Source organism: Molossus molossus, unplaced genomic scaffold (genome assembly GCF_014108415.1).
Source record: "Molossus molossus isolate mMolMol1 unplaced genomic scaffold, mMolMol1.p scaffold_m16_p_11, whole genome shotgun sequence".
Taxonomy (NCBI): Eukaryota; Metazoa; Chordata; class Mammalia; order Chiroptera; family Molossidae; genus Molossus; species Molossus molossus.
Window position 1 is genome coordinate 89,340,848 of NW_023425346.1, and position 12,059 is coordinate 89,352,906.

At 45.7% G+C, this 12,059-nt stretch overlaps 1 protein-coding gene across 1 annotated transcript; it reads left to right on the plus strand.

Moving 5' to 3' along the window:
* The first annotated feature begins 60 nt into the window (after nucleotides 1-60).
* On the plus strand, nucleotides 61-2,925 carry RPL37A (ribosomal protein L37a). The gene is made up of 4 exons (XM_036255042.1): nucleotides 61-118; nucleotides 475-603; nucleotides 1,100-1,182; nucleotides 2,801-2,925. Exons 1-4 carry the CDS (start codon nucleotides 116-118, stop codon nucleotides 2,862-2,864), a joined length of 279 nt encoding a protein of 92 aa, XP_036110935.1. The 5' UTR covers nucleotides 61-115; the 3' UTR covers nucleotides 2,865-2,925.
* Nucleotides 2,926-12,059: the final 9,134 nt, after the last annotated feature.

Below are 12,059 nucleotides of genomic sequence, written 5' to 3' on the forward strand. Positions count from 1 at the left end.
CCATAGAGCTCAGATCCTAGCTAGGCCGCACACGCACTACTTCCGTTCGTCGGCCTAAAACCGCGCCTGCGCACTACGCTGCTTCCTCTTGGGTTCGAACCTAGTCAGTGGCGACATGGTGAGTCTTGGTCTCGAGGAGGCCTAGTTGTCTATCCCCTCGCATCTGTCCTTCTCTTGGTTTCTCCGCCTTAACCCACCTCCGCTCGCCTGCCCTGCCCTGCGTCCTCGGCCTCTGGGCTCTCGCCGCTCTTCTCGGACGCAGACTGCGGCGGGGGCGGGGCGGCTTGTCGGGGTCTGGTCCATCCGGGCCCCATGGAGGGAGCCCTCGGAGCCCCGGGATGGAGTAGGGGCAGCTAGGTCACAGGCAGGGGCCGGGTGGGTGGAGGGATGGTTACGGAGGTGCTGGGACCAGGGAGGCCAGGCCCTCGGTTCCAGGGTCCTAACATGGCTGGTTCCCTTCTTAACTCTCAACAGGCTAAACGCACCAAGAAGGTCGGAATCGTCGGTAAATACGGAACCCGTTATGGCGCCTCCCTCAGGAAAATGGTGAAGAAAATCGAGATCAGCCAGCATGCCAAGTACACCTGCTCCTTCTGTGGCAAAGTAAGCTGTTTTCTGGTGGGGGGAGAGGGAGCGGAGGTCTCCCTCCCGGCGGGCTCGTGAAGCTGACGAGCCGAGCTGTGCACGGTCAGCGGCAAGGTGATCGTAGTGCTGCTGACTGTAGATTGCGTGGACACTGTTCACCGAAGCAAAGCCCCTTGGGGCCCAAAGGGTAAGGAGTGATGACAGCCCCAGCCTAAGGCAAACCTGCTCTGGGGCAGTGATGCTGTTGGTTCTGTCGACGGCGCCTGCTCGCGATTTCCATTTGATACGTGTGTGTCTGCTGTGAGCAGAAGGTTTGCTGTGGGGCGGCCTGTGGCATCTCCGCCAGCATCACCAAGCTCGAGTGCAAATTTTGCATTAGAGAACTTCCAGGTATTAGAAACACACATGACCTCGCTAAATACGCCCCTTTCATTTCCCAGTGTAAGTCAGACTCCCGTGTTTGTAAGATAGATGTTTAATTTGGTTCATCGGGAACATCGATTGTCTTTTGCAGACCAAGATGAAGAGACGAGCGGTGGGGATCTGGCACTGCGGTTCCTGCATGAAGACAGTGGCCGGCGGCGCCTGGACCTACAAGTGAGTCCGTGTCCCTGACGGTGTGGACCGGTTGGAGTCTCGGTTTCACACTGTGTGGGCTGGTTTTGTTTAATTTTACAGAAGACCGGAAGTAAAGTTTTTTTTTTTTTTCCAGGACTCTTGAGTTAATGGTTTGTTTTGAGTTATTTAAATAATAGAAAGAGCCCTGGCCAGTTGGGATCAGGGGTTAGAGCATCGGCCCACGGACCAGAGTCCCGGGTCCGGTTCCCACTAAGGGCACGTACCTAGGTTGCAGATTGTCCTGGCCCAGTTGGGGTCATGTGGGTGGCAACCAGTGTGTGTGCCTCTTTCACATTGATGTTTCTCTCTCTTACTCCCCCTCTAAGTCATTAGGAGTCATCATTATCCGTATTGTCATAATACTGTACAGTTCCATTAGTGGGACTGAATTTAGACTGAACTTGGACTAGCATTGCAAGCTGTTCTTATAAAAATGAAGGAGTCACTTATTACCGTGTGTGGGAACTTGAGGCATTTGGACCGCCACACCTTTGCCATTCTCTGCAGTACTGGTTGGACCTTTGTGAGCCTGACAGGCCAGATGATACTGCTGAGATGAGCTCCATGCTGGTATTGATTGCATGGCCTCTTACGTGTGTTCATTCCTGGAAGCTGGAATTTGTTGCTGACCCTGACGCCTCAGGTGTTCTGTAGCCACTGTCTGCACTTGTGCTGCACAGTTCACTAGCCGTCTCTATGTAAAGTGATTTGGCCAGTGTGGAACTGAAGTGCTGTAAAATTGGAAATTGTTGAGGTGATTATATAGATATATGTGTGTATCTATACACACGTATATCTATATATGTGTATATAAACCCAGTGGAGGGTTTTCTGAGAGCAGAAGGGAGAGTAAGTAGGGTGTGCTCTTGGTAGTGCTGGTAAAATGAATTAGCATTCATGTACCGGTGGTATGGGGTAGGGTGTGTTGTTTTCAGGTACAGCTTCTGAATCTTGTAGTAAAACTTCTTGTAGTCATTTTTACAGCTGTCTTTCCAAAATGTACTTTCATATGCTCTGCTGCCCTAAACATTGTTTTCTTTCTTTTTTTTTTTTAATCCTCACCTGAGGACATTTTTCCATTTTTTGTTCAGATAGAGCGGGAGGGAGAGAGAGGGAGAGAGAGAGAGAGAGAAACATCGATGTGAAGGGACACATCGAGTGGCTGCCACCCGCACGACCAACCAGGGCCGGGGACAAACTGCATCCGAGGTACATGCCCTTAGCGGGAACCGAACCCGGGTCTCTGTACCGCAGGCCAACGCTCCAACTGCTGAGCCAAACCAGCCAGGGCCTAAACATTGTTTTCTTGATGCCTCTTATTATTGTACCATTTTATGATTTATTAGTTTCTTCCGAGATTTTGTTCATTCCCTTTTAATGAGTTTAGCTCAGCCTCTTGCAGACATTCTTCCAAGTTAATTTTTTTACCCTCTGTTGTCTGAGAAATCAGATGGGGATTGCCTGCCTCACTCTGCAAGAGCCTGAAGACCTGACTCCAAAGGACGCCATCGTCAGTATTGTGATATAAAAATGAGGCAGCTCTCTACTCATTAGCAGGTTCATGTTACGTTGGAACCAAATTTGTTTTTCTTTCCAGCACCACTTCTGCCGTCACTGTCAAGTCCGCCATCAGAAGACTGAAGGAACTGAAAGACCAGTAGAAGCTCCACAGTTTGAAACCTTGCCAGCCTATAATAAATGGGTTAATTTATATAACAGTTACTGTGGTTTGTTAATTTTATTAGACGTCAGTATTTACATTGTATTAATTTTGCTTTCTCAAAAAAAGACTTGGGAGTTAAAATCCGTCTAATTTTCAGTAGTCAAATGATATCTAACATAAGAATATACATACGCCTTACAGGTTAGGTGTGTGTCTTAGCTTTTTATACGTTTGTTTTTGTCAGTTCAACTTCTTTAAGGTTACATTGGTTCAAATTGTATAAACTTGTTATTAAATCAGTTAATTTTTTAATGTTTCTAAAGGTATGGTAGACATACTTCCTCTTAACTTTTTATGTTTTGTCTGACCATTGTCTCAGCTTCTTCAGAAAATGGTGAAAGTTAAAATTTCAGAACAAATTTTGCATGTCATACCATTCTCCATTTTTCAGTTTGCACACAAGGATTCCCAGGAATGAGTTATTCAGTCTACTGTGTTTGGTCACACTAATAAAAAGTGAAGTTGTTTATAGGGATTTAAGAGTTGGAAATAGTTAAAATTATGATTTAACGATCCTTCATCATCACCTTTATTCAGTCCATCTATTCAATGCTCTATAAGGCCTATGCACAGATTCATCCCCGTACTTCAGCACTGGCTCTCATGCAGACTGTCAGAGTAGCGCTCCGTGCCAAGCTTTCAGTAGACCAATAGCAGTAACTTTAGGGGTTTTTTTTTAAAATCTGGGTTACAGTTGCCCCTGACAGTTTTGTTCACTGTCATAATCCCAGTACCTAGTATGATTCTCTGCTTACTTAAATTATAAGTAAATGTGTGTGGATCTCAATTTTGTAACAAAATTTTTATTGTCAAAGATGAATGGGTGGGGGACAGAGATCAGTTAGGCTGTTGAAATAGTAAATACTTTTGTGGCAGGGCTGAAAATTAGGTTTCTGGCTCCTAGTCCGTGTATGTTCCCTCTTAACCTATCTCATAGACTAAAATCCTCCGTCTTCATCTTAATCTTTTTAATTGACTTTTGCATCAAGGAACACAACCGTGATTCTAATTAAATTGAAACCTTCAGAGTTCTCTGTTCATTTTTTTTTAATATATTGATTTGAGGGAGAGAGAGAGGAACATCAACCTGCTGTTCCACCCATATGTGCATGCACTTGCTAGTTGACCCCTGCATGTGCCCTGACTGGAGACCGAACTGTAATCCTTGGCACATTGGGACGGCACTCCAACCAATGGAGCTACCGGACCAGGGCCATTTGGCCCCTATGCCACTGAACCAACAAGCAGAAAAGGGAGTCTCAGATCTCACCTTATCACCCAGCCCTGTGCTCCAGGAGATCCCCTCCCTGTATGGGCTGTAGCAGAGGGTTTTTCCGTGTTTCTGGCTTCCAGTTAGGTTCAGTAATTGGAATGCCTCTGCAGAAGATGGCAGATGAGAAGAAAGGGGGTTGTGTTATTTATATCCTCTGTTCCTCGGTCTTGCTTCAGGCAGACTTCTGGTGAAGACTACAGCTGTTAGGCAGGCTCCTTCCTGTATCTACAGCGCCTCTTTCTGAGATTTAGTGATGTCTCCCTTCTCTTATTCCTGTAGGGTAGTAATGGCTTCCTGGTGTTCCTACTTCTGGCAGCCTCCATCCATTGTTGATTTCCCTCAGCCAGACCACACTGTTGACCTTAGTCCCTTTATGCAACTTCCTTACTCACCCCATTTGAGTGCCCCATCTGTTTTGTGCAGGACTCTGAACAAACCACGTTTTCTAGTAACCTGTTTTGACGTTTCTAGAGTGGACATCATATTCTGCATATTTTTTTCCTATCCTATGTCATCTATTCCTTTCTCTTAATGTTCTTCAGAAAGGTATTTTTGTCTCCCAAAATCTCTTTCTTTGAGCAGCTTATCTCCATTCCATTTGGTTGAGTGGGGTTACCAGGAAGATCCTTTCCCTTGGCCACAGAAGAAAGGTCGCATGACACAGCTGCTATATCTGGTCAAAAATCTAGGAATTTGTTAATTGGGCAGTCACAGAGGGAGGTGGCTAGCTGAAATTGAGTCTTCATGGAAGTGAATTTCTGCTTCTAAGATTACACAAAGTTGCCCTGGTTCCTGTTTCGATGCAGATTAAGAGAGTACCAGTGACTAGAAGGATAAATTTGTTAAAAATCCAGAAGCACAGAAATGAGAAGGAACGAATGAGTGTAAGAGACATAGGAGACACAACGAAGACTTCTAATGACGTGTAATTGGAGTCCCAGAGGAGAAAGGAGGGATGATAATGGCTCAATTTTCCAAAGCCAATAAAAGATATCAAGCCACAGATTCAAGCATCCCTATAAGCTTTAGGCACAATAAGTACAAAGAAAATCACACAAATATATAGCATTATGAATACTAAAGAAAAAGGAGTATCTGAAAAGCAGCTAGTAGGAAAAAGCAGTATTCAGGCAGTGGACTTCTTAACAGTAGGTTCTACAAGACAGTAGATTTCTATCTTCAAAGTTATTTAAATTCTGTACTCGGACCAAGTTTATAAAATATGAAGGTGAAATAAAGACAACAAACAAAAGACAGCATTTATCACCACAGCCACAACAATTGGACAGAAAGAACAAGGAAAAGGAAGATGCAAGGAGAAATCAAAGTCCACAAGTACATACAAATGAATATAGACTAGAATAGCAATACATTTTGGAGTAATGTTACATGTATTACAACAGCATATACAGGAGTGGACAAAAGTAGGTTTACAGTTATAGTACATACATATATAATAACTAATAAAAGAATAAACACTTCTGTAAACTTGCCCACCCCCATTTGTCAATAAAGAGTAAAGTGTGTCAAAATGTCCTAAGGTTCTTGCGTTATTTAGGAAGGGGTAAAATTACTAATCAAATATATGTTGTAATCTCTAGTAATCATTAAAAGAGAAATATTAAGATGGAGATAGAATTGAAAAGCACAATCAGAAGCGATGGGAGAAGAACCAGTAGGACAAATAAGGCATGGTAACACAGATTACGTGTATACATGTGGACACGTGTGTGTGTATGTGTAAGAAATAGATGCTTTAAAATAAGTTGGATTACAGACACAAAATACAGATTAGAGAAAGGTAGCCAAAGAGTAAGGAATCGGGTATAAAAAAACATAAGGGTAAAGACATTAAAAACAAAGAAAGGTTTAAAGTAAAAGGATGAGAACCTGCAAACACTAATCCATAAAACTAGCTGTAGTTATATTTTGACAAGTGGACTTTCAGGCAGAAAAGCATTACTAGAGATGAAGAGGGACATTTATGTTGTTCAACATAGAAAAATGTGTACATGAATTTTCAGCATTTCTGGGCCATTGATGAAAGTACAAAACACTAGATAAGTAGGTGGTGGTGGCTCCGAAGATGTTCTTGAGGAGCAAATTGAAGAATTTGTAGAAACAGTGATTAGAGAAAATCAAGAACTCCCACCCAAGTACTAACTGATGTCGGTCTGGTCAATCTACCATACACACACAGGTGGCCTGTTCTCATTTCCACACCCATCAACACAGTTCCAGGGGTTTCCATGGCACATAGAACACCTCTCACCTGGTTATGGGCCAACCCAAATCAGGGGACCTCCAATTCTGTTTCTTCTTGAAAGCTAAACGTCCTGACCACTTTCCAAGGCGAATATAACAGTCAGTGCAAGTGTCCAAGAAGACCCAGCAAGCTGGAATGAAGAGCTGGAAAACGTGAACTTGTTAATTTTTAAATAATAGATATTTCTATGAAGCAAAAACTTAAAAACTGTCCAATGTTTTAGCATCTCAAAATAACATTTAAAAAAAAATATGTTTTTAATGATTTTAGAAAGAAAGAAAGAAAAAACATCAATTGGCAATGCTAATTATTTTTTTAGATCGAGTGGGAAAGAGGGAGGGAGAGAGAAACGTGAGAGAGACATTGATTGGTTGCCTCCTACACAACTCCAGCCAGGGCTGGGAATCGAACCTGCCACCCAGGTATGTGCCCTTGACCAGGAATCAAACACGTGACCCTTCTGTCTAAGGGCCGAAGCTAACTGCTGAGCCAAACCAGCCAGGACAGCTTATCATTTTTTATAAAACTAACCTGCCAATCTGAACTAGAGCCACCTTTGTGGTTTGTTCTCTGTTACTGAAGCCTGTCATACTGTTTTGTTTCCTGGATTGAATTAAACATGGATGTATCCCTAAAAATGTCAGCAGAGGAAAACAACAAACATTGTATATATCCCTATATTCACCATTGATTTTGTGTGCTGACTTTGGAAAACAACCTTCATAGGATGTCACAGTCTAGTCGCTAGTTCTCTAGATATTTTTGAAGATTTACATAGTGCACTTTGTTTTTGGAACCCAATAGATTTGCAGATATTCTTTGGGAACCTAATCTATAAATCAGGAAGGTACTTACTCTTACCTTCCACAAGGCAGAGAAATCTGTCAGCACGTGTTGGCTGCAAGCACCACGTGTAACGCTAGGGGGTGGTACAGCACAATGAGAAAGGGACAGACAGCCTCAGTCTACGTTTGGCAGATGCATCTGGAGGGCACAGTAGTTAAGAACTTGTGTAAAATTACAGTTTAGTAAGTACTAAGCTATTTTTAAGTTTCTATGATGTCCTAATGTGACCTGGCAGACTAAAGTAAAAAAGAAAGCCAAAAGTTAATTTTAGGACAACCTACTAATACATAATTAAGATGAACTTGGGTGTATTGTCTAGAGTTTGCTAGTTTGAAGAGAAAACTTGAATTTAGTATTTTTATTTTGTTAATATTAAGAGGTATTTTTTACCAGTTGTAAAAACAAAACTTACGCAGTGGTAATGCATTATTCAAATACGTTTAATAGAATAAGATTGTATTTATCAGGCACTTTTCAAATTAGGGTTTACAAGTCTATGACCACATTTTCAGAGTCTAAAGGAATTTTTTTTTCTCTTTAAAAAGGTCCTTACAGGAGGAAAATATTAAATACACCATCGAAACCTTGACTTTGTAATTGAGTAACCAGAGCAATGAAGACTTGAACCAATGAGAGAAGCTAAGTGAGAGTGTGGCCCCTGAAAGTGGGTCAAAGGTGGCAGTAATGCAGGGAGATGCGCTAATGGTGCTGCCACTGGGCAGACCCAGTGGGATGCTCGGTGGAAGTATGGCTTGGAAGGGAGCCAGTAGGAGGGGCTTCTCTGTCTAGAGCAGGGGTTCTCAGCCTGTGGGTCGCCTAAGACCATATTTCCAATGGTCTTAGGAACCGAGACTCCGTTCCTCTATCGTCTCCGGCGGGTCCGCCCACATGCAGATATGCCCACATACAGCACGAGGAACTGTATGAAAGGGTCATGGCATTAGGAAGGTTGAGAACCACTGGTCTAGAGGGAGCTGTGTGTGTGTGTGCTCACATGCACAGGAAATGGTGTAATTTGTTAAGATTCAAAGGCCAATATTATAGGGGTGATAGGGATCTTCATTTCTCTTTCCTAATGTTCTTTTTTCTCATCTTTTTCCTCTCCCAAGCAATTGTTCTTTAATTGATCAACTTACGGCCGTTCTCATAAATTTCCCTGCTTTAGTTTCTAAGTAGTGATTAGCAGTGGAAGGATTTTATTGGGAACCTAACACACGCACCTTGCTGTGAGCCTGGCTGTGTCCTAAGGGCTTGACCTGTATAAACTCATTTAATCCTCACAATAGCCCTGCACTGGGTAACTGTGGGACCACATTTTACAAGGCTCTTCATGACTTTGCTCCTGCTTACGTTTCTAGCCTAATCTATTGCCATGTCCTTTTTCCCCTAAAGCACCCACCATGAACTTGACTTGAATGCACCATGCTTTAAGATCATGGCCAGTACTGGTTGTAAAGAAGTTACATGTTATGTATTGGTTTTAAAGAAGTTAAACGTTATGTCTACGGTCACACACTTCAGAGAAGGATGATAACATGGGAAAAGGATGAGCTTTGGAGGCAGAAATTATATTATCTTCCCGGCCAATGTGGCTCAGTGGTTGCGCGTCAACCCATGCACCAAGGGGTCACCAGTTTGATTCCCAGTCAGGGCACATGCCCAGGTTGTGGGCCAAATCCCTAGTGAGGGGCGTGCAGGAGGCAGCCAATTGATGTTCTCTCTCACTGATGTTTTCATCTCTCCCTCTCCCTTCCTCACTCTCTAAAATCAATAAAGAAAAAAATTTTTTAAGAAGAAATTATATTATCCAACTTCAGCTCTGTCGTTTACTGGCTTAACTTCGGTGAATATTTATTCTCTTTTTACAGATAAAGAGACTGAGTTTCTGTGACAGTGGCACATTGTGAAAGATTTTGATGAGGGAGTACCAACCTAGGGAGGAGACAAAGACAAAAAATTGGAAGAAAAACAACAGAATGGAAAGGAAAGAATGTTTTCAAGGGCTATTGTTAACAAGTGCAACAGGACCCTCTGATTAAATGAGGGCACGTGCACATTCAGACTAAGGAATCTGGGCATATTTTATATAGGAAGATGAGTGCAGAGAATGAACAGCAGAGGGAGCCCTTGGTAAGTTCTGAAGTCGGCTCAGAAGGAGAAAGTGGCATTTTCCCTGGTGTTCCCCCCCATAAGCTTATTTGCCTCCCCATTCTCATCTGTAGGAATCTCACTTACAAGTACCCCACTTCCCTGAAGAACTGCCTATGATGTACCAGCAGCGGTGCCTCTTCCAAGGCCTGTGAGGCTGCTGCTGCTCACGAGATGAGGAAACCATGCCTCGGAGGAACTGGATAGCCCCCAGTTGTCACACAGCTGATAAGTAGCGGATTCAGGATTTCAGCTCTTAGGGCTCTGGGATTCTGAAGTGCAGCCTCCTCAGTCAAAGTCACTTCTCTGTGTCCCTGAGCCTTAGGGGCCGGTACGCCTCCTCTGCAAATGCAGTCCTATGTACAAGTGGGGTTAAAAAGAATCGCTCAGAGTAGCGTAGTTGGTTCATTTGAGCAGGGCCATATTAAAAACAATGCTTTAACTCAAGGGAGGTGCTCACACCCAGCCAGCCAGTAGGAAAGAAATGGGGGGCTGGTGGCAATGACAGCACCAAGGGTGTGGCTCTGAGCTTTGAAGTCCCCCATAGTTTCCATTTGCCTCCTCTCTGTTCCTTATAAACTACTGATATCTTAATTTTATATCCAAACCTTTGCAAATGCAACTTCGAAGTCCTGCCCTGGCTGCCCCCTCCCGCCTTCCCTGAACTGCTAGTGCAGTGCTCGGGTTCCCTCCGAGATGCTGGGCCGTGCACTGCAGGGCTCCCAGAACCCGAGACCTCTCGCTCCACATCTTTCTGCTGCAGAATAAAGACTCCTATCTTCTCTCCTCCTGGACCCCGCCATGCAGCTCGGCATGGGACCAAGCCCTTGGGGGGCCCAGCAGAGACCTGGTGACAGGCTGATTGATGGTTGCTCCTCCGCCTGCCCTCCAGTCCACTCCTGCAGGCTCTGGCCCAGGTCCACTGTTTGGCTGTCCGAGGGTCTACTTTTCTTTGTTGAGTCAGCACCGATGGGTCAGGGCCAAGATCAGCTGGGGTCAGGGGTAGCACTGCAGGCACTGGGAAGGCAGTAAGAGTTTAGCGGCCCAAAGGAAGACAAGGCGAGGAGCATCTGGACGGAGGGCGCTGGGCTGTCAGGAGCCTGAGCTGGGAGCTGCCCGTGGTCGCTGCCCGTTAGCTGTAGGTGGAACGCTATACTGTAGACAAACGCAAGGGCTGCTCACCTCGTGTTGCTTAAGACCCTGAGAAGTCCCAGTCTTGTCCCTGTCGTGCTTCAACTCTGCTCCTTTGAGAGATGTCAGTGGACCCTAATCTCCATGAACTCGACTAAGGGAAGATGAGCGAGTCTCAGATGCACCCCAGCAGCAATTCAGCCACCCTTCTGCCAGAGCTGCTGAGCACAACACACAGTGGCTGGTGGCATTTGGTGGCAGGTAGGTAGAGTGACAGATGTTTAGAGAAACAGGAGGGAGTAGACAGGAAGAGGTAAACCAGTAATGCTACTCTTGCCAATCAGCAGGCAAGACAGTTATGCCCATGTTTTCCCGGAACCACAGACCTCGTGGCCTCCTGGCATCATGTCGCTGGAGGTGTACTCAGAGCCTGCCTCATCCGACGCCGTGTTCTAGAGAAGGAGGTGCAGCTCCAGAGGAGTGAGGGACCAACCCATGGCCACTACCAGAGCTGCAGAGCCAAAGGCCGATTCACCCCCCTGTGACAGCCCAGGGTCACAGCGGCAGCCAGCTTTGGGAGGGGTTCCTTACTGCCCAGGGCCCTTGGTTTGGCATTTCTGTTCCTCTGAAGGAACCGGTCTCTTTTCGGTCAGTTGGACCCTTGAGTTTCTTTCATTCTCAAGAGCAAGGCCATGAAGAGATAGGACCATAAAGAGTGAAAATGTCCTTTCGCCCTGGCCAGTTTGGCTCAGCGGTTAGAGCGTCAGCCTGCGGTCTGGAGAGACCCGGGTTCGGTCCCCGCTAAGGGCACGTACTTCGGTTGCAGTTTGTCCCTGGCCTTGGTTGGTCGTGCGGGTGGCAGCCACTCGATGTGTCCCTTCACGTCGATGTTTCTCACTCTCTCTCCCTTTCTCTCTCTCCCTCCCACTCTATCCGTACAAAAAATGGAAAAATATCCTCGGGTGAGGATTAAAAAAAAAAAAAAGAAAATGTCCTTTCAAAAAAGCCTCGGGTTTCTGCCTAACAAGGGAGATGGAAGCAGAGGGTCTGTGCATCGCGGGCGGGGGTCTGCGGGTGGGCACAGGTGTGGAGAGGCTGTGCATGTTCTGCCAGTGTGTTCCGTGAAAGGGGCAGGGCCCGTGCTGGGGGAAAGTCCCGCCTTCTCTCTCGGCCTGAGGAGTGCCCGTCTGAGGCTTCGTGGATAAAATGAGCAGAATTCCCTAGGACCAGGGCTGCAACCTGAGTCCAGAGCCAAGCGAGAGGCCACACCTCCTCCCCTGGCCTCCCCGGAGACAGGTGAGGCAGGTCTCCCACCGGGCCTCCACTTCTGTAAGCTTTTCCTTTGTATGTAGAAGTCCCAAGGATGGGGGTGGGGGGGTGGGGTGGGTGCGGGGACTGGGGGGGCAGGGGCTTTCTGCTTTGGCAGCACCTTTCTCACCCAGCAAGACGGCGGCGACTTGGGAGAGCGA